Source organism: Ahaetulla prasina, chromosome 11 (assembly GCF_028640845.1).
Source record: "Ahaetulla prasina isolate Xishuangbanna chromosome 11, ASM2864084v1, whole genome shotgun sequence".
NCBI lineage: Eukaryota > Metazoa > Chordata > Lepidosauria > Squamata > Colubridae > Ahaetulla > Ahaetulla prasina.
The window spans coordinates 1,751,123-1,773,657 of NC_080549.1; the positions used below are offsets into that span (position 1 = coordinate 1,751,123).

At 46.7% G+C, this 22,535-nt stretch overlaps 1 protein-coding gene across 1 annotated transcript in view; it reads right to left on the reverse strand.

The window, feature by feature from the left end:
• The window catches only part of GPC3 (glypican 3), a 94,913-nt gene extending 73,098 nt beyond the window's left edge, over positions 1-21,815 (reverse strand). The window contains exons 1-2 of the mRNA XM_058154635.1: positions 21,589-21,815; positions 13,084-13,245 (exon numbers count right to left, since the gene is read on the reverse strand). Coding sequence (XP_058010618.1) covers positions 13,084-13,245; positions 21,589-21,757 — 331 coding nt within the window. The 5' untranslated portion in view covers positions 21,758-21,815. The remainder of the gene's footprint in view (positions 1-13,083; positions 13,246-21,588) is intronic.
• Positions 21,816-22,535: the final 720 nt, after the last annotated feature.

Genomic DNA, 22,535 nt, shown 5'->3' on the forward strand with positions numbered 1-22,535 from the left:
TCTTTTAATCCGATTGAGAAGGCCATCAATTTCATGTTTCCTCAGCTCCCGCTTTAAATCTATTATACCTGGCTACTTGTTAAATTGTCATTAACTGATGAAAAAGAAGACTATCGCTTGCTTTCCGGGCACCGGATCAAAGATGTAGTAAATTGCTTTTTCAAATTATTGAGCCCTGGGAATCGTATTATACACCCCCCGTCTCATTCTCTCACAGCCTCTCATTAGCTTGGGGTCGCAAGACTTTCTGCAACGAAAAGTCTTTTCCCCCCTCCCCGACACACATTTTTAGAAATTGCATCGATGGGGAAGGAAAATAAACAAGGATGCAGCTTGTTGCCTTCTCTGACTGGGCCTGGGTGACAGATACACTGCCTTTGGACAAGGGTGCTCTACGTTCAAGCCAAAGGAGGAGGAGGGGGAAAAACCCTGTTTGGTGTGATTAAAGAAAAGATTAATCTGGGATGCAAATGAAACTCTGATTTTTTTTTTTTAAAAAAAGGGGGCTTGTAAGAATAATTGAAAAAGATGCATTCTTTTCTAGCAAGCAGAAATGAATTCGTTTCTCTCTGGACTGCCAGGCAGATAATCAATCCCTAATTAGTTCCTGTTACCCCAATGCAAACCTTGTTAAAGCTCCTGTCACCTATTCATCTTTTTCTTTCTTTTTTCTCCTTATTTCCCCCCCCCCCAAAAGGAGCTTGTCCTGGAACCAAAGACAGGGAGGGGAAAAAAAGTCACGGTTGGGGAAAGAGAAGGTGCCAACATAATTGCATTTTTTTTTCCCTTCTCCTCAGCAAAAGCCAAGTTCCTGTTTTTCTTTGGAAATATCATTCACTTCAGGAAATGTCAGAAGGCAGAAGTGGAGGAAAATCAAGAGACCCCGCTCTCTATGAATGCCGCGTGACCCTTTTGGATTGCTTTGGAGGAAAAAAGAAATGAAGAAACCGGGTATTTCAGAGAGCAGAACCTCGGCTGCAAAGAGAAGGAAAAAAAAGGCAAAAATCGCTGGTGCCCCCATACCCATAACACAGACCCAGGGGCATCCTCTCCACAAACCTCAAGTATTTCAAAAGAAACAGAACTCCGGAAACTGAGTTTCAGTATTCAAAATGAGACTGAACATTTTTTTCCCCAAAAGCCATTCGCCCGTCAGAGTTAGCCGCAGACTAGCCACGGTTGACGGAAGGAAGCATCCTGGTTTCTCAGTCCCTGGTTAGAGCTTAACCTGGTTAGGTTTCTTAACCTTGACAGTCTGTAGGGATTCTCAGTCCTCCATGCTATGGTTTGTCCCAAAGGTGCTTTTTCAAGAAGCAAACTGGACTTTCTGGGTTTTTTTTTCTTTTGAAGATGTTTCGCTTCTCATCCAAGAAGCTTCTTCAACCCTTCTATTGCCCACTGTCCTGTCAGAGCTGAAGAAGCTTCTTGGGTGAGAAGCGAAACGTCTTCAGAAGGAAAAACAAGGAAGTCCAGTTGCCTCCTGAAAAAAGCAACTTAGAATAGAATAGACTAGAATAGAATAGAATTTTTTATTGGCCAAGTGTGATTGGACACACAAGGAATTTGTCTTGGTGCAGATGCTCTCAGTGTACATAAAAGAAAAGATACCTTCATCAAAGTACAAGGTACAAGGTACAACTCTGGGGCTTAACCTTGAACAGTTTGAAGATGTGTGGACTCCAACTCCCAGAATTCCCAGCCAGCAAGTCCATGCCGGGGAAGCCAAGAGGTCAAATTTTGATCATAAGGACTGTGGGGGAATGCTGCAACAGTCGTAAATGTGAGGACTGGTCACAAGTCATGCCCTTGTAACTTTGAACGGTCATTAAATGAATGGTCATAAGTCAAGGACTACCTGGAAACTGTGAAAACCTTACACAACCCTTATCTGGCTATCAGGAACTCACCTGCAATTGATCTGGCCCAAGGAAAAAAAACCCAATTTTTAGTGCTTTTTCAAAACTCAGCAGGGATGGGACAACTCTCTACGAAGAGTGATTGTTCAAGAACACAAGCAGGTTCCCCAAGCCGGTCGCCTCTAAAAGTCCAATCCTAGAGTAAAGCTGTTAAACAAACTGAACCGAGGTTGCCATAATTGACAAATAAATAGCCAAAGCTTGTGTATTGATATGTATTTATTTAAATTTATTCCCTCGGTTTGCATGCTTCTTTTCCTCTCAAATCGAGACCCAGTTAAGGCAGCTAACGTGTTAAAACGAAGACTAGCAATTGCAGAAATTCAGATGCAAAACACACTTCACTAAATTAAAGCCCGTAACTAACTGCACGGTTATATAACCCACACTCCGAAGAGCGAAGAGTTATAGACCGCCTTAAGCCGTTGTTTAATTTTAAACACAGTTTGTGGAAGGAAACCCAATGGCTGGGCTTCCATCCCTCCGTGAACCATGTATGCTCACATCGACCCGGCTGCAGGAAGAATCTCTTTGCAACCCTCAGCCCAAAACTGAGCAAATGAGCATGCAGGAATTCATATTGGAATTTTTAAGCCGCGGATCGCAATTCCCAGCCCTGAAATCTTGAGTGCCCCTTGCAAAGGAGAGGGTCTTCGGGAGGAGGGGGAGAGATTATCGGCCACCCACCATCAGCTCCTGAGCAGAGAAGGACCACGACCTTGCTTGATTAAAGGAGGGGCTGATAAGGGCTGAAATGTTTCTGGCCACAGCTCCCCGATCAAAGCACCTCTTGACCTCTGGGGAAGATCTCCATGAGCCACAGATCTTCTCTCTCTTCAAGGGCTCTCGGTGTACATAAAAGAAAATTAAATGGACAGGCTGCAATTAAAAGGCATTCACAAATAGCACTAGCCCTTAGACTTATATACCGCTTCAGAGTGCTTTACAGCCCTCTCTAAGTGGTTTTACAGAGTCAGCCTCTTGCCTTCAACAATCTGGGTCCTCATTTTACCAACCTCGGAAGGATGGAAGGTTGAGTCAACTTTGAGCCGGTCAGGATTGAACTCCTGGCAGCGGGCAGAGTTAGCCTACAATACTGCACTCTAACCGCTGTGCCACCACAGCCCTTCCTTCCTTCCTTCCTTCCTTCCTTCCTTCCTTCCTCCCTTCCTCTCTCCCATCCATCCATCCATCCATCCATCCATCATTTTCTCTCTTCTCCCTATTTTCTTCCTTCCAGATAATTTTATTTAAACGGGAATCTTTTCAGGAAGAGATGCAAAGGTTGATCCTGAGATTTGAAGGCCAAGGGCTGCCTGCTCTCACAGAGCTGCTAAACCAAAAATTGCATTTAATTTTGCAAGCAACTTCAAAACAGGAGGAGAAAAGAGAAAGGAAGTGGAGAAAGACTGGGAGGAAAGCTCGTATTTTCCCCATCCCTCTCTTGCAAATCCTACTGCATATGGGTAACAAAACTGCTGCAATCAATTGAGTCACTACGGCCATCCATTGGAGGAAAACCATTTATCATAATCCAGGCTTTAGAAAATATACTTAAAAGTGGGGATTTGCAGCCGGGAACTCTAATCTTACAACCTGTTTTCCCGGTCTCCACGGTTTCGACTCGGTTCTGAATATAACTTAATGAACGCTTCCCGACACAGAAAGAAAGAGAAGCTAGTCTGAAGACAGCAATTTAAAAACCCCACCCTTCATTTAGAAACAGCGCAGCAGCCAAGGAACTTAGAATTCGATTTAAAAAACCATCACAGGTGAAGGCGGCGTCCAGAAGGGATGGGCCGTAAGTCAATGCGGCCCCCTAAAATAATGCACCCTGGATCCCCATCGCGGAGCTGCTAAACTACGAAATTGGGAGAATGACACTGGAAACATGAAGGCTGATTGGAAAGATGGTTTATTGATGGACAGGAGTCAGACCTCATAGGTTTGAGGTCCTGGTGCAGCTGACCACATGGAGAGTGAGGGTTATTTATACCCTCTCTGGGCTTTGAACTTGAGCTTCCTGTTCCTGCACAAGAAATGTATTCTATTGGCTGTAGTCAGTCTCCCATGGGGCCGTGTGGGGTTATGTTTGTCTGAGCTAAGTTTGGTTGAAGCTTGGAGGATGATGCTATGTCCCCAGGTGATTTTTCATGCAGTGAGCCCTGCTGCTAGATCATCCTAATTATCTGAGGGGGGTCATCCCTTAATCCCATCACCCTGGAGCTGAAAGTCTTTTGTTTTGTAGATAAGCTGGCCCAGTCCTTCTCAATGGGCACCAAATATTTGCTGGGGGAAGGGAGCTGAAGCTCTGGGTTTCTGTCTCCCTCAAGATTTCCGTTTCTCTTTTAGGGGAAATATAATATTCTGCCTTTTTAATATTTCCTGAAATATTTCATTCTTCTAGGGGTGGGTGCTAATTTTCTACAGTAGAAAACCAGATCAAGGACTAATCGTGTCTTGTTGGATTTCTGGTCTCTTCCCTCCAATCCTTTTGCAAATTTATCTGGAAGCGTCTTTAAGAAGGGCCACGCTGGATATGCCAAAAGAGGTGCGTTTGCACAGAAAATGAGGAAGGAGGCTGCCATTCTGGCCCACTTGACTGTATTTTCCCAAAGGGAACGGGTAGAATTTAGCATCCCATGTTTAAATCTAAGCGCAGGTTGAGCAAATGGTTTGGAGTGGTTAATATTTTTTAACTGGGGGGGGGGGAGGAAATAAGTTTGGCTCTTGATCACCATCTAGTGGTAGCATCGATCTGGGAAACACCCACAGTGCCACTGTTACCGTCCATTTCTAGCAGGTCACCCCGAGTCTGTCTTTGAGGTTCTTAGGATCTCAGATTCTTAGGCTCTTTACATTTCTCGTGTAAATCCAATCCGTTGTGGTTTCTTCCACAGACTCTGGATGATCACGCCTCGTGATTTCCAAAAAGAGAGCGGTAACACGCACATCCCTGGTGACAATTATTATATAAAAGAAACTTTTCCCTACAGATTGGCAAAGCCTAAAATCCTGTTCATGTCCTGCACACACACACACAAAATGGAGTTTGCTTCTTCCTGAGAGTTTGGCCTGTAAAGAAATGGGCTAGGTGCAGCCTGAGCCTGCACATACAGAACTACAATGCCCATCAGCCTCAGAACAGCTCAAAGCGAGAAAGGCTTCCATTTTGGTTCAGCAACTTCCCAAAAGTTACAAGTTTATCAAAATACACAGGAGCTCCCTGATCACTCCTGCAAATATCCAGGTTTGCTGCACAATGTATTATCATTATGGCTGGTTTGTTAGTTTGACATGAACAGTGATCCTTGTTTGACTTTGTTCCCATACATTTAATTTCTGCAGCTTTAGGCTTTATTTAGATTTAGATCCAGGTAAATTTAGATCCAAGAAATTAAAAGATGCTTGCTCCTGGAGAGGAAAGCCATGGCAAATCTAGACAGCAGACTAAAAAGCAGAGCCATCACCCTGCCAACAAAAGTGCCTATAGTCAAGGCTATGGTTTTCCCACTTGCAAAATATGGTTGTAAAAGTTGGACCATAAGAAAGGCTGAGGGAAAAGAATTGAGGCCTTTGAACTCTGGTGCTGGAGAAGACTCCTGGGAGTCCCTTGGACTGCAAGGCGATCCAGCTGGTCAGTCCTAGAGGAGATCAACCCTGACTGCTCTTTAGAAGGCCAGATCCTGAAGACAAAACTCAAATACTCTGGCCACCTAATGAGAAGGAAGGACTCCCTGGAGAAGAGCCTAATACTGGGAACGATGGAGGGCAAAAGAAGAAAGGGACGACAGAGAACGAGGTGGCTGGATGGAGTCACTGAAGCAGTTGATGTGAGCTTAAATGGACTCCAGCAAAGCTAGCTGAGGAATTCTGGGAGTTGAAGTCCACAAGTCTTCAAGTTGCCAAGGTTGGAGACCCCTGCTCCAGAGGATGGTGGAGGACAGGAAGGCCTGGAAGAATGTTGTCCATGGGGTTGCGATGGGTCGGACATGACTTTGCAACTAACAACAACAAATTTAGATCCAGGTAATAATATAAATGAGTCTCCCATGACTTATATTATCTTTTATTGAAAGAAAAGCATGGAGGAAAAATGGAGATTTTAAAGGCAGGCACCCCTCCTGGGTCTCCATCAGATGGATTTTGATTCTGCTGCCACTGCTGGAGGTGCCCTCCTTAACCAGACGCCTTCCTTTCACATCGCCTTCCTTTCATACAGGGGTTCCCAACCAGGGGCGCCCCCCACCTCCTGGGGGTGCGAGATGATATTCCAGTGGGTGCAAAAACCTGGGTTCAAAAGTTTCAAAATTAGAGTGCCTATACATAATTATATGCCTATAATTATCTACTTTTGTATGGGGGTGCGAGAATATATCAGGAGTGTTCTAGGGGTGCGGGGTTTAGAAAAGGTTTTGGAACCCCCAATTTAATAAAAGCGGTTTGTAGCATCCTCTTCTTCCTTCTTGAAGAACCAGACTGTGGAAAACGTTCTCCAGGAGCCCCAGAGCCTTGTTCTCCCTCCCCTTCCCTCCAGGAGCTTCTTATTCACAGGGCTGCTGCTTAATGGAGACAGGGAGACGGGTATGAAAAGCCCCCTAACCAAAGACCCCCTGGGGGGAAATCTGCCAGGATGAGCTGCACACGCTAAAAGTGCAAAAAGCAAAATGGTTCTGGCACGTCAAGGGAAGGGGGGGGGGAGAAAAAAACTGCAATAAAACTGCAGAAAAAAGGGGCTGAGCTCAGAGGAAGGTGGCCGTGGCTTCCCCACCCCTCATTCCCATCCGTGCCCCCTCCTCTCCGGCAGGCAGAGGCTACCCAGGCCCCTCTGGACGATCCCTGCTCCCCTTCCCTTCCGGCATTTCAGGAATCCCTCAAGGGCTTTGATTAGAGAGCCAGACAGGAGATCAGCTGCCAGTCCCAAGGCGGCTCCTTCGAGCTGCTGCCAGTCCGACCTCCAAGTGGTCTCACATCTCTTCCAGGCCCCACCTTAGATAAACACACACACACCCACACACACAGAGACACACACACACCCTGCCCAGCCTGAGGGCTTGTGTGTTTTCCCACAGGGGGCTGTGGGAAGCAGGGGCTGCTCCGAGGCTCCATTTGCAGAAATGGGAGGGAGGGGAAACTCGGGGTAGCTTGTCCCTGGGGGTGGGCGAGGGGTGGGCTCGGCTGGACATGCAGAATCTCCCTGGGGCACTTCAGCGGAGCAAGGGTTGAAAAGGCCCATCTGTTGCTACAGGAGGATTGCCAGGAAAATAAAGATCGGCCCAGAAGAAATCAGAAAGGGGAAATGGGACCTTTAGAATCAGAATAGGGCCAAAAGGGACCTTGGAGGTCTTCTAGTCCATCCCCCTGCTCAAGCAGGAGACCCTATACACCAGGGGTCTCCAACCTTGGAATTCTGGGAGTTGGAAGTCCACAAGTCTTAAAGTTGCCAAGGTTGGAGACCCTGCCTGCTATATACCAATTCAGACAAGTGACCGTCCGGTCGTTTCTTAAAAACCTCCAAGGATGACTCACCCGTAACTTCTGGTGGCCACCTGTTCCACTGGTTAATTGTCCTCGCTGTTAGGAAGTTTCTCCTCAATTCGCAGCATCGTTCGGGGAAAGAGAAGCCGGAAGAATGAGAAGTCCCCGTATTCTCACCGCGGGAGACTTTGAGCATCAGACATCGATTTTTACAGGCATAAATTTCCTGCCTAGGCAGGGGGTTGGACTAGAAGGCCTCCAAGGTCCCTTCCAACTCTGTTGTTATGTTATGTTATGTTATGTTATGTTATGTTATGTTATGTTATGTTATGTTATGTTATGTTATGTTATGTTATGTTATGTTATGTTATGTTATGTTATGTTATGTTATGTTATGTTATGTTATGTTAAATAGGAACTGCTGGACTGATACACCAGAGAGCACTTCAAAGCTCTTGTCTTCAACCATCGCCAAGGCTCACAAAGGCCGGCTGACAAGCTCGGCGTGAATTTGGCCCTCGTTGCTGTAGCCAATTTTTGACTTGCACGTGCCAGGACGCAGGACCCTCGGCTCCCTCGGCTTTTTCTTCTGAGAGGCAGATTAACAGAGCTCCTCCAGAGGGCCTGGCACCATTACAGATGGCTGGATGGAGCTTCCATCATTGGCAAGAGTCAATAGGGTGAATAACGGCCCCCGATTTTGTCAGCAAGGACGGGGAATCGGTGTGTATTGACAGCTTAATGGGCTCAGGAAAAGCTCCTCTCTCTTTCTCTCTAGCAGCCCCAGAAACAGCCTTGGCTGCTTTATCGTTTCATCTCACAGGGGGCTTTGAAAGCCAAGCCCATCGTGGCGAGTGGAGGAGGGGGGGGGGGAGAGGGAATGTTTGTTTTATATCAACCCATCTTGTCCTTGACTTGGTCTGCTTGCTACGCTTCCCTCATGTTTACCAACTGTTTCCTTCTCTGCATTTTTAAATACTCCGGCACAGACAAAAGAGAATTTATTTCCTCGTTTTTAATCCCTTTCAGCCCAGAGAGCAAACACATTTGCAGGGGAAATGTTGTGTGTGTGTGTGTGTGTGTGTGTGTGTGTGTGTGTGTGTGTGTGTGAGGGAAGGGAAGCTGACAAGTGAAGGAGCAGCCGAGAAAGGTGGCAACGGCTTTGGAGGAAGGTGGCTTTGGAGGAAGGTAACGCACGAAGTTTGCAGCTGCCTGGTGAAATCACTTGGTGTTTTGTTTGTTTTTTATATCGTGTTTTCCTGAGCACTTGGAATGTATTCAGACTTAAACCGCGGAAGATAATTCTTGCCTAGAGAAGTAATTACAGAAAACGGGAGGTTGTTGCTGTTGAAGTAGTAAATACATTGCAGGAAGAAGCAATTTGACTGGATGGGAATTGCCCGACTCTAAGCTACCCTCAAACGAAACAGATGGCACGTCAACCGCGCCCGCTCGTTTCTTCACCCTAATCTTTCCAAACCAGTCTGCAGTCCACCTGAAGTCATCTTTACTTCCATTCTCTTTTTCACTGAAAATACAACGCAGCAGCTTTCCGTTTGCATCTGGCCTCAAAATATCGTTACTCTCGGAGTAACCAATCCTTCCACCCTCATGTTACACAGAACAAGGAAAAGGAAGATCTAGTTCCTGCCTCTCTGCTCCCCAATTCTGTTTGTTTGTTTACTCTGTGGTTGTCTCACTGTGCACAGAAAACAGAGTGAGGCAGAGCAGCTAAGCCGCCATTCCACTGAAAAGACCCTGTGAGAAAAAAAGAATCAGCTAGCAGGGAGGAAGAGGAGGAGGAGGCGGAGCGGAGAGGGAGGGAGGGAGGGAGGAGGAGGAGGAAAGAGGAGGAAGTGGAGGATGAGGAATTAACCAACTCAGAAACTACTATGGGTTTATGCATCCTGACACAGCACATCATACAAACCTAACCAAGTCCAATTTATAGATGAAAAGAGTTTAAGCAGATTAAGGCACAAAGCAGTAGATCAACAGAGAAGATCTTGCCATTCCCCTTTTATTTCATTTGTTTTTAGAATTTAGGCGTTTTCCCCTTGATGTGAAAATTCTTTTGATAGCTGCCACCATTTAAAAACAGAAACAGTCCCCCTCCTCTAAAAGGAAACATCTGATAGGAAGGTTGACCCTTTCTTTATCCTGCAAATTTCAAGCCCCCTCCAAGAAAAAAGCCAATACAATTCATATGTTGTTGGTTTTTTGTCGTAACAAAATAAATAATTCAGCCCAGCTTTTCCCAGACGCAGAGAGACCAGGCGCCTTGTTTAAATGCCACCAAAGAGATTCAAGATAGCAATAGCACTTAGACTTATATACCACTTTACAGCCCTCTCGAAGCGGTTTATAGAGTCAGCCTCTTGCCCCCAACAATCTGGGTCCTCATTTTACCCACCTTGGAAGGACGGAAGGCTGAGTCAACCTTGAGCCTGGTGAGATTTGAACTGCCAAACTGCTGGCAGGTGGCAGTCAGCAGAAATAGCCTGCAGTACTGCACTCTAACCACTGCGCCACCACGCCACTGTGCTACCGTGGCTTTGATCAAGATAACTTGATTGTGTGTGGGGTCAGAATTTGGCCACATTTGAAGGTCCACCCATCTTCAAGGAGCCAAGGTTGAGAAACGTTCCTGTTAAGGAACGAAATGCTCCTAGGTAGATGGTGACGACGATACGTGATATGGAGATCCACCACCATTCTGGAAGCATTTCAAGCAAGCCCACTGTCAGGATTCCAAGTAATAGACCCACAGCAAACAGAACTCCCAGGCAAGCAGTTTCCTCAAAGAACCAGTTTACCGGATGTATCATATTGGCACAGACTAGTGAAAACCGACTCTAAAAGTTCCCGCGGTTTTCACCTTTAATTAAAAGTTTTTTCCCCAAACAATCAGTCACATGGTCCAATCAAGGTGCTGTCCCGTTGCTTGGAGACTTCACTCCTCCCCCCTTCAGTCCCCTGTGGGAATGTCCTTGGTTCTCAGGGGAAACTATTTTGTTTTGGCTACAAAACCCCAGCGATCTCTAGTCCATCCCCCTCCCTATCCCTCTCGTCACCACTGTGGCAACACTGAAGCCTCCAAGATGGCCTCAGTCTGGCTAGCTTCAGAGTTGACACCACCCAACTTGGAAAATGAGCGGGGAATTCTGGAAGCTGAAGCCCACCCATCTTCAAGCTGTCAAGGTTGAGAACCCGGCTTAACAGAAGAAGCTCCCAACCTGTCATCTCAGAGACAAAACAGATGGAAGATCAAGATATTCCATGGACCCTTCCTGAGGGGGAGCGGAACCTTGGCCCAGTCATCACTACCTCTGCGTCGTCTTAAGTGGCAGCTATTTTTGCTGCACCAGGAAATCGGAAAGATCTCCCTCCGCTCGCCTGTTGAGAAACAGCTCTTGTCAACCTGGCCATGTCTCCCCCCCCCTTTTTGCGCTTGATGCCACGTATGGAAATGTCACCGAACCCATTCGTAAGACACGCACACATGCTGCGCCAGCCCTTCACAACTCATTTCAGGACGTTTCCATCAGCCCCACGCAGGGGCCGCTTGAGTGACAGGGCCGACTCCGACCGATGCTCTCCTGCGCTAAATTGAATTTCCTTCCTGCTGAAGCTGCGTCAGACTTTTTGCTGATGAAGATCGGGGAGAGTCGCTTGGCATTTAGCGAGATGCCATCCAGGCGTGTCCATTACTGTGTTCACTTAGCAAACTTTATTAGATTATTAGATTTTTCAGGCCCTGTGGCATTTCCATGATTGCAGCAGGAAAATGCCACAAAATAAGAGGTAGGGAGAAGCTGGGTTTGGTGCTTTCGTCTGCCACCAAGGCCACCCCCTCCCCCCATATTTATATATGAAAACGTGCCGTTATTTTGGAAGCGGTCAGATCAATTCTGAACCCATCATCCATATTTAATCATGTTAAAATAGCCCTGAAATGCACAGGGGAAACGTCCCCCAAACCAGCTTCTGGACAGATTGTCAACCATAGAAGTCAAGTGTCCATTTCTGCATCATATCATAGCGTAGATTGCCTGCTTTTGATTCACCCGGATCTCGGAATCTCTCCGGTGTAGCCAGAACTAAGCCCTGTGCCTAAAGCAGCAGTCAACAAACGGTGATTAAGGCACAGTTCAACACAATGCACAAATCAGCATACAAAGAGAATTTGTATAAAATGTTTTATAGATGGCACATGTCATCGGAAAAATTGGCAAAAATCTTTAAAGATAAATCAACTAAATGTTGGAAATGCCACCAGAGACCGGGATCGTACTATCATATGTGTGGACATGTCCCGAAGTGAGAAATTATTGGGCAAAAATTCGAACATGGTTAGAGAAAATGACACAGCAATATATTGATTTAAAACCGGAGCTGTTCCTGTTGGGTATCTTATTGGAGAAAATTAGTAAAGAAAATGTATATTTGATCATACATGTAATAACTGCAGCGAGAATTATATTTGCACAAAATTGGAAAGTAGAAAAAAATCCTACAAAGGGAGAGGTAATTAAGAAAATATTAGAATGTGCAGAAATGAATAGATTAACAATGGCAATTGAAGGGAAGGAAGAATCTGAGTATTACAATATATGGGGGAAATTTTATCAATAGATATTGAATATAGACAAAAAACAGCATAAAATTTAAGAAATCTGGAAAGAACATGTTGTAATAAATTAAAATGTAACAGCAAAGGTATATACGTATTAAGAAAAAGGTGGTAAATGTTGAATATGATGACATAAAAATCTTGTACTCAGATGACATATCGATTGATTAATGATGTACTGTTTGTTTAAAAATAAAAAAGTTTTTATTAAAAAAAAACACAATGCACAAATGTTTTCCTACTGACACTCAAGGAGGAAGTGGGAGAAGCTAATGCGATATCATTGGCAAAGCAGCCAGCAAACATCGCTCCGCTTTGATCCGCCATGGAATGTAAGACAGGAGGAAGATCAGCAGGCTAGGCTGCGGTCAGATAAGAGGCAGCTGAACTCCCGGAAGAAACACGGGTGTAGCAAACATCAGAAGAGACCCTCCCTAGTTTCTTGAGTGGTAAAGACAAGGGGAGGGGAAAGGAAAGAGACACGCTTTCACACTTGCAAGATTGATGTCAAATTATGAGGCAGCCCAGACCAAAAAAACACACTCAGAAGTAGCTATAATTTTATTCTACAGTTAATTAACCGAACGTTGCGAATTTTGGAGAGACACCTCTCCCCCCTCCCCTTTGCAGCCTGGAAAACTAGGGAAGGTCTCCTGAGACTTCAGCTGCTATTCCTTCTGCAGGCTCCGCTATCTCTTTTCCAGGGGTACTATTCAGCAGGTTCTGGAGAACTGGTAGCGGAAATTTTGAGTAGTTTGGAGAACCAGCAAATACCATCTCTGGCTGGCCACAGAGTGGGGTGGGAATGGGGATTTTTGCAGCATCCTTTCCTGCCACGCCCACCAAGCCACAACCACAGAACAGGTATTAAAAAATATTGAATTCCACCACTGCTCTTTTCTGACCGTTGACAGGAGCAGCTCTTCCTCCTGTCTCCCAAGTCATTCCCACGTTGTCCCATCCAGCAACACAAGCAATGGACAACCCCCACCTTCACCCACCGACACACACACCCCGAGCTCCCCCAGGGCACGAATCCTCCGTGCACACACTTACCTTGGAAAAGGGCTGCGTTCTGCATGATGAGGAATTTCAAATCCATGCTGGCCGTCTGGAGAATCTGCTCCATGTTGGAACGAGCCAAGCCTTGATATCTCTCCTCCATCTTGCGGGAGCAACAGGTGAGAGCTTTGGGGATGCATATTTGCAAATCTGACCCTGTAGAGATAGAGACCGGGGAGGGGTTAGCATGTACTTTTTGGATAGGGGGAATTCTCGTTCTACCTGGCAACCTTTGGTGGGAGAGCGAGAGAGCTGAAACTTCTAGCCAGAGTTCTTGCTCCAGGTCACCTTGAATCTCCAGAGGTTGCTCTGCTCCAGGGGTCTCCAACCTTAGCAACTTGAAGACTTGCAGACATCAACTCCCAGAATTCCTCAGCCAGCTTTGTTGGCTGAGGGATTCTGGAAGTTGAAGTCCACAAGTCTTCAAGTTGCCAAGGTTGGAGACCCCTGCTCTGCTCCACCCTGCCCGGCAACTTCAGACCAGGCTCCTTCTGAATTCCCAGGCTGAGCAGGGATGTTTGCCCTGCTTGCAAACCTTGCTCCACGCAGGGTAGTCCATTGCCAGCTCTGGGCCAAGAGAAGGAAGGGGCTGGGGGTGGCACTAGGAAGCCAGCCAAAGCACACAGACTTTCCCCTCTTCAGCACTTTATCCAATTCCGAAAACTCTCCAGAGAGAACTATTTTCCTTGTCAACCGCCAAGGTAATTCCTTTGTTTAATGGTCCTTCTTAAAATTGCTCTGCCTTCCGCTCCCATTTGGGAGAAGGGAGGGAAGGAGGGAAGGAGGGTGGCTACGGCATGTGACCATGAAGCCTAGGACTCATTCATCAAGGGCCTTCTCAGATACCTCAGAGGCATGAAACAGCGGGAGGGATGGAGGGAGGGAGGGAGGGAAGGAAGGAAGGAAGGAAGGAAGGAAGGAAGGAAGGAAGGAAGGAAGGAAGGAAGGAAGGAAGGAAGGAAGGAAATAGCAAGGAGAATAGAGAAAAGATGATAAAAGATAGAGTCAAAAAGAGGGCAGTGAAAATATCTACAGACCCCTCGCATCCTGGACATAAACTGTTTCAACTCCTACCCTCAAAACGACGCTATAGAGCACTGCACACTGGAACAACTAGACACAAGGACAGTTTCCCCCCCCCCAAGCCATCACTCTGTTAAACAAATAATTCCCTCAACACTGTCAAATGATTTACAAAGGCTGTATTACTATTATTATTCTCTTTCTTACCAGTATCTATCTCTTCCCGCTTATGACTATAACCATGTTGTTTGTATCTTTCAATTTATATTGTTTTAATTTGTTTCCTAGTAAGATTTGATAGCTTATTAGTAACTTTGACTAGCACTAAATGTTGTATCTTTTTATTCTTGATGAATGTATTTTATTCTCCTTATGTACACTGAGACCATACACACCTAAGACAAATTCCTTGTGTGTCCAATCATACTTGGCCAATAAAGAATTCTATTCTATTCTAAAAAGATGGATAGAAGGATGGATGGATGGATGAAAGGAAGGAAGGAAGGAAATAGGAAGGAGAATAGAGAAAAGGATGGATGGATGGATGGATGGATCAATGGAAGGAAGGAAGTTTTTACGATGATTATTAAAGTGAATCACCACAGTTGCTTAATGATTTTAAAACTGAGAAAGAGAGAAAGGAAGCTGACAGAATCGCCATTTCTGCTTCCCTTGGAATAGTTGAGAACCAATTCAAGGAGATAGCAAGCTGCCTTCAAAACCCTCCCCCACCCCCCAGGATCTTCTGCCAAAGCATCCCCACAATCCAAAGGATGGGGAAGTTTCTAGATATGCCAAGGAGACCAAGGAGGAGGCCAAGGCAGCATCTACCAATATACATCCATAAAAACAGAGCGGTTTCTAATTTGCAAGGGTCTACGACTCCCATTCTATTTTAATTACGTACATAAATACATAAACAGACTTCCCGAAGCCGCGAGGAAAAAAGCAAAGGCAGGAAGGGGGGAGAAGGGATTGCAAAAATTGCACTTCGGAACATTGTTAAAATTAATCCCTCGGCCAAGAAGAGGAACCGCAAACGGTTGCCGAGAGAAAAGCAATCGCCTGGAGCAGGTTCCTACCGTTTGGAGACTTCTAGGGTGGCATTTTTTTTCCTTTTTTTTTCCTTTTGCTATCAAGAGAGTAACTTATGGTCCTGAAATAATTGCAAGCCGAAAACTCAATTACCCAGCAAACCAGAAGACCCGAAAACTGCTGAGCAAAAGGAGAACGAGGCTGGAAGAAGGAACTTCGGAAGGAGCATCGGGTGCAAAGAGGCCTTCCAAGCGCTCCCCGGGAGCTTCGGGCTCCTGCCATGTGCACCAAAACAACCCAAGAATCCTTACTTGGTGGCACTGAAATAGTATAGGGTTTCCTGCCTGAGCAGGGGGTTGGACTAGAAGACCTCCAAGGTCCCTTCCAGCTCCTACTCTACTCACTCTACTCTACTCTGCTCTACTCCTATTCTATTCTATTCTATTCTATTCTATTCTATTCTATTCTATTCTATTCTATTCTATTCTAATTTTCTATTCTATTCTGTGCCATTGTGACTTCGAACGGTTACTAAACAAAGTGTTGTAAGTCAAGAACTACCTGTAGATGCAACCAGGATTAAAACTTAATATGCCTTGAAGTCAGGGTTGACTCCTGACAACCGTCTGGATGAGACGCTGCATTTTGCTTGATGAAATGGGTTTCAAATGGGTTTGCCCCGATCGCTTCCTTCCAAAGGCCGAGAGGGAAACATTGGCCAAGGTCTTTCTGTTTACTGACTTTTAATTAAATTAAATTAAATATGGCTGGGGAATTTTTGGGGGGGAGGGCTGAAGTCCACCCCTCTTCAAGTGGCCAAGGCTGAGACACCCTGAGTTAAAATCCGATGACAGTCAGCTTTCAACCCAGCCTGAATCTTACCAGATCCAAATAGATTTCTGGAATTTACGGGGAGTGGGGTGGCAAACGTTAGCTCAAATCCCCAGAAATAAATATTATTTAAGAAGCGGCGCATTGTAAGGATAACCAGGCCGCCTGGAACAAACTGTGCCAGCAAATTAACTACAGCTATGCAGAGAAGCAAGACGGGCCATGGAAATGAAACTCCTTTACGGTAATCTTGTAAGACATTTATTTAATCGTCTTATCAATACAACGAAGAAAATACTACAGCGGCATCCATCTTGCCCACTTTAATTAAATTATCTGGGAAGCTGGAAACCGGTAGTGAGCAATCATTAGGCTATCCTTGCACAAAATTGATAAGACCGTCCTCCTGCATAATCCCCTAATATGAACAGATTAGAGTTTTGGCTTGGCAGCATGGAGAAGTGATGGCCACGAATTACAGCAAATGTGTCGGGGCGAAGGGCTTTTGATGGGCTCTCTCTCCGTAAGACAAGAGGTTTTTAAGAACCACTTGCAAGCATCCACCAGCTTTGCTCTTTCCTGGTTCCTCCATTAAAAAATTAAATTCACCCGCAAACATCTGCTTTAAGAATTGTGCCTTCGTTTTGTGTCTCATGACACAAAACCGAAATCCAACAAGGCCAGCCAGAGGAACGTTGCAATGATGGCTTTCTGCCAGGCTTCCGATCTTTTCAGCAGATTTTTGCGCTGGGTCCCACGGATGGCTGGGAGGCAGAATTCCTTCCCATATTCTTTTTTTCCCCAAAACTCTATTTCAAAGTTTCAAAAAGGTATAGAATACAAAAAAGAAAGAAAGAAAGAAAGTAAAAAAAAAAAAGAATTTAAAAGAAAGAAGGGCTCAGACAAACCAAAACTGGACAGCGCCGACAGAAGAGGGAAAAGCTGTCGAAAAAAGTAAATTCTGACTTTCCTCCACACGGATAAAAAGCTAAAAATCAACGACCCTTTGAGCTTCAGTAAACCGTCATAAACAGCCCTTCTAGCATTACAAACAAGTCTAATCATCAAAATTCAAGGTTAAACAATTTCTTCCAATATTCTTGTGGGCTGGACAACAATCAGAAAGAGGTCCTTGGATCGACCCCCTCCCCCACACTTCCTTTCCCAATATTGCATGCGTCGAGAGATCGGTGTTTTTGAACTCTCGCCTTGATCAATTCTTACTCCGGTCTCTGAAAAACACTAAATTAAAAATGCTCTCTTTGCAGAAATGACTGCGGTTAAAAGTCACAAAAAATTATTCTGATTCATTCCATGATTAGGGAGGGAAATGTTTTTTTGGGTTTTTTTCCCCCAGCCCGTGAGAGAGATTGGAAAGCCACATTTGGACAAATACCCTCCTTGCAACCAGCCAAACCATCCAGAAAGGTCACAAAACATGATTACAGGACTGTAGGATGCCACAACCGGTTGTGAATGAAAGCCACTTAACAACAGGTCCTGAATTGCAAACGAGGGGCTGGGTGATGGTCATAACTTTGAGCACAGGTCATGAATCCCTTTTTTCCAAGGCCATTGTAACTTCTGAACTGTCCTTAAATGAAAATTTGTAAGCCAGGGACTGTGTGTAGAGGCACACATCCTGAAGGTCTACCTAATTTCAGCTAGAAAACTTGACAGGCAGGATGCTTCTGGAGAGCAAGGATGGGGCTTATTAGATTAGATTAACAGAGTTGAAAGGGACCTTGTAGATCATCTAGTCCAACCCCCCGTCCAAGCAGGAGACCCTACACCATTTCTGACAGATGGCAGTCCAGTCTCTTCTTGGAAGCCTCCAGTGATGAAGCAACTTCCACAACTTCAGAAGGCAACTTCTGTTCATTGGGTTGATTGTTCTCACTGTCAGAAAATTCCTCCTTATTTCTAGGTTGAACTTCTCCTTTTTCAGTTTCCATCCATTATTCGTTGTCTGGCCTTTGGGTCCCTTGGAAAATAGCTTGACCCCTTCCTCCTCTCTGTGGCAGCCCCTCCAATAGTGGAAGAGTGCTCTCCTGTCTCCCCTGGTCCTTCTCTTCCCTATGAGTTGAGGTCAGTGGCCAGCGAGGGAAGAGGAGAAAAAGATCGGAGGTGACAGGCAGAGCCAGGGTGGCAGTGGCGGAGACCCAGCAAGCAATAAACAGGAAGCCGGGCCACCCTGTCAGCATGACGCCGGCCTCCCTGATTACGGAGGATTTATGGAGCCCATTCTGGAAAGGAGACGGTCATCGAAGTGTAATTACTCTACTGAGATCTCCAGAAATGAGCAGTTGGAGGAGAGAAATAACCAGCCAGCCATTCTTCTCATTAGGGCGATTATGTGTGTATATGTATGTGTGTGTGTGTGTGTGTGTGTGTGTGTATACACACACACCCCCCAAATATATATTGCTGATAAAGAAATAAAGGGAATGCGACTGCCTGAGGGCTCCTGGATTGGAGTTGAAAGGCGAAAGGGAAGCAGTGGGCTCCTTCCCACATTGGGGCAGACCAGGTGCTTTGACAGAAACAGAAACACACACACACACACACACACACACACACATACATATACATACACACACACACATATATATTATATATATATATATATATATATATATATATATATATATATATATATATATATAAAATTGGAAGTGTCTTGGCGGCGTTTGACAAAGTCTCATTCGTCATCTTCAGGCTTCAGCTTCGTGCTTCTGGGAGCAAAAGAAGCACGAAGCACAAAGCTGAAGCCTGAAGATGACGAATGAGACTTCGTCGAAACGTCGCCAAGACACTTCCAATTTTACGCGGGAGAAAACCCGAATAACCAAAGACCTACATACAAACACCCGCGAAAACCTCAGAAAATATATATATATATAGGTCTGCAGGCAAACTGGAAGCTCATTCCCACCAGCGAGGAGAAGGGAAACGCAAGGTATAATAAATTACCAATAGTCCTCTAATTACAACACTTCATTTAGTGACAGTTCAAAGTTGCAACAGCACTGAAAACAGGGACTTCGGCCCATTTTTCACACTTACGACCGTTTGCAGGTCACATGATCGAAATTCAGATCGTTGGTAAATGACTCACATTTATGGACGGTTACAGAGTCCCGGGGTCATGTGATCAGTTTTTGCGACCTTCTGATGATCAGTCCATGGGGGAAGCCGAATTCGTTTAATGACCACGTTACTAACTTAACAACGGCAGTGATTTGCCTAACGACCATGGCCAGGAAAGTCGTAAAAAGGGAGTAAAACTCACTTAACAATGGTCTCACTTAGCGAGAGAAGGTTGTGGTTGTAAGTTGAGGAACAGAATTTCTCATTGCAGGACCAAGGTGGATTTGCAAAATAACAAGCCTGGAGGTGCCTGTTGCACTGCTCGGAGTCAACACCCCCCGCAAAATCCCATCCCCATTCTCCAAACCTTGACTACTGCAATGCAAGAGTTTGTAGGGCGCCCATAGGAGGCATTGGGAAATGTCCCAGTTCCAAAATTCACAGCCAGACGGTTAATGGGACCTCAGTGGTTCGGAAAGTTCTTTCTTAATGTCAATTTGCTTTGGGGATGGAGGGAAGATTTTGGTTGTAACCTCCATCAGGGAATTGTGGCTTTCCAGGGGGTTCAGAGTCCCCGGGAAGCACAGGGGTTGTTTAGCTAAGCAACAATGCCATCATCATTCCTAGCAAGCTGATCTGGGAGTATTTGAGCATTTAAATCGGTGTTTCTCAACCTTGGCAGCACAGCTGGCTGGGGAATTCTGGAAGTTGAAGTTCACGCATCTTCAAGTTGCCAAGGGTTGAGAGAGGCTGGTTTGAGAGGCAACAATCTTCTAGGGATTGTCCTCTTCTTGAATGCTTATTTCTCCAAGTCAGGTCTTTCATGAAAAGACCAGAGAGTTGTGTGTTGATAGAGATACCCACCACCTTCCCATTAGAAATCTGCCTTTGACCCCACCCTATAAAGAAAAAAATAAAATTACCTATCCTTCCGACTTTTAGGCTAAATTTCTTTCTTGGTACATATTGCCTAGGTAAGATGCAAAATCACATCCTTGCTTTGCAAACACCCCTTAATGACTGGTTTCAGCCTCTTTCTCCAAATCGAGCCTCTCCAAATTGGTACCCCACCCAAGATGTGATAGGCTATCATTCTCGCCCTTGGCTAGCAATCTTGGAACCGGTAAACCCAACCTATCGTGACAGCTGCCGGAGGGATTCAGATGTTAGCATTTAGCTATGGTTAAGTTGCAGGCAGATGCAAAGGCCCTACCTAACAGCCACAGCCCGGCATCTTAAATTTTCTTCATCTTTTGCTGGTTTTCATTATCTTTGAACACTTTGTAATTCTCAAAATGAGTCTGCTTAAGCCTACTTCAAAAGAACATTCAAGTCTGGCAAACCGATCCATGTGTCCCAACTGGATTATCTGTAACATGCAGACTTTTTCCATAAAAAAATAAATAAAAAAAATTAAATAGCGTAATAATTTTTTGCAAGAATAACTCATGACTTATCTCCTTTTTTTTTTCCTTTCCGGAAGACGATCCCCCCCCCCCACACACACACACAAACACTGGAGGATTTACGCAAGCTTTACTTTTTGTTTAACTTTTAAATAAAAACGTACATCTAATTTAACACTTCACCTTTAAATCCCAAGGAAAACTCCCAGGTACATAAGCAAAGCATAAGAGAAATAAGACTTCGGCAGCCCAGAAATATTCCCCTCGGTGCAGAGGCCAGGCAGTTCTTGCATCTGATTCAGCCTTGGCAAAACTGAGGTTTCGGCTGGGGAATTCTGGGAATCGAAGTCTTAAAGTTACCGAGGTTGGAGACTTCAGTTTTAGGCAGAGTCTAACAGCACAGTCTTAACACTGGTTAGGCAGCCTTCAACGGCCACTGCACACTGCAGGATTGGATCAGGAACCTGGAGATAAAAGAACAGTCCTTCCCAAGCCTGTCTATGCCAGGGTACTTAAGGAGTGCCTGCATATTCCAGGGCAATCTACCTGCAAACTCAGATGCTGTAGGGAAGAACCAAACAAACGCCCACCCTGCTAGGTCCTGCAAAGACCCCCCCAAGCACCGGACCAACCCGGTGTGCCGCGCCCGCAGAGTGACTCCTGCAGCTTCTGGGCTGCGTTCACACGATACGGGACGCCCGACTAACCCGCGTCTCCTCCTAGCCAGAGAGGCTGCCCAGCCCTTTCCCATGGAGGAGGAAGGGGGGGGCTCCTCCATCGCCCTCCATCCCTGCCCCTCCTGCCCAGCTCGACCCCAGGCGCGCGCGAGGAAGGCACGGGGAGAAAGAACCGCCAGCAAGCCCAACATCCCCCGGAGGCGCCCAGCGAGCGAGCGGAGGGAGAACCGGCCAGTCCCATGACAGGCAGCCCAGGCGCATCTCCATCCCTGAGCTCCCGCCCTGCGCGCTGAAAAATAAAGGCGCTAGTCCGAAGGAAGGCAGGCGAGAGGGATCCACAGCTGCGCCGCCTTCTCCAGCCAGGCGAGCGGGGCTCTCGGGCTGCAGCCTCCCCCGCCCCACCCCGCCAGAGCCGTCCGGGGCTGCGCGGGGCTCACCTGGTCCGGGGCTCTCCAGCACCCCGCGGGCGCCGGGTTGCAGCGCCTGGAAGGCTGCGCGGACGCGCTGGCAGGTGGGCTCGGCTCGGGCGCCCAGCAGGGCGGCGGCCAGGAGGGCGCAAAGGCGCCAGGCAGAGGCAGCGGAGGCAGCGGCTCCGCCGTCGCTCATCGCGGTCTGGCGGCGGCGGCCGGGCGCATCCCGAGCCCAGCAGCGCAAGCGGGAAGCCGGAGCGAAGACGCCGCCGCAGCCGCTGCCGGAGCAGCCAGCAAGACTGGCCCCGCCGCCGCCGCCGCTCCGAGGCAGCAGCCGAGCCGGGATTGGCCCAGGCCGCCCCCCTCCCAGCCCTGACTGGCTCCCCGCAAACTTTCCTCGCTCTTCATTGGCTCCGCGGGGCGAGGGGAGGGGGTCTTGCCAGGGCAAGCTTTGCCCGCGCCGCTCCCTCTGCGGTAGACTGCCCCGGGGAAGGGCGGCTCCACCTGGCCGGCTCGGGACAGGGCGGTTCTGCCAGCAGCGTCTGCCAAGGGAGGCCGGCTGGCCCGCCGAGGGCTTCGAGGAACCGGTGGGGGCTTGGGCGGAAAATCGCGACTCCCCACTCAGGAAAAGAGCATCGGAGGAGGACGAAGGGGGTCCCGGCCATCTGCCCCCCCCCATAAAGCATCTCGCCTGTTGCATCCAGGCGCTCTCTACTCGCTCCCTAATAGATTTAGAATTTAGAATAGAATAGAGCTGGGAGGGACCTTGGAGATCTTCTAGTCCAGCCCCTCGCACAAGCAGGAGAACCTGTACCATCTCAGACAAGTGGCTGTCCAGTCTCTTAAAAACTTCCAGTGATGGAGCATCCACGACTTCTGGTAGCCAGCTGTCCAACTGGTTAATTGTCCTCACTGTTAAGAAGTTTCTCCTCAATTCCGGGTTGCTTCTCTCCTTAATTTCCATCCGTTGTTTC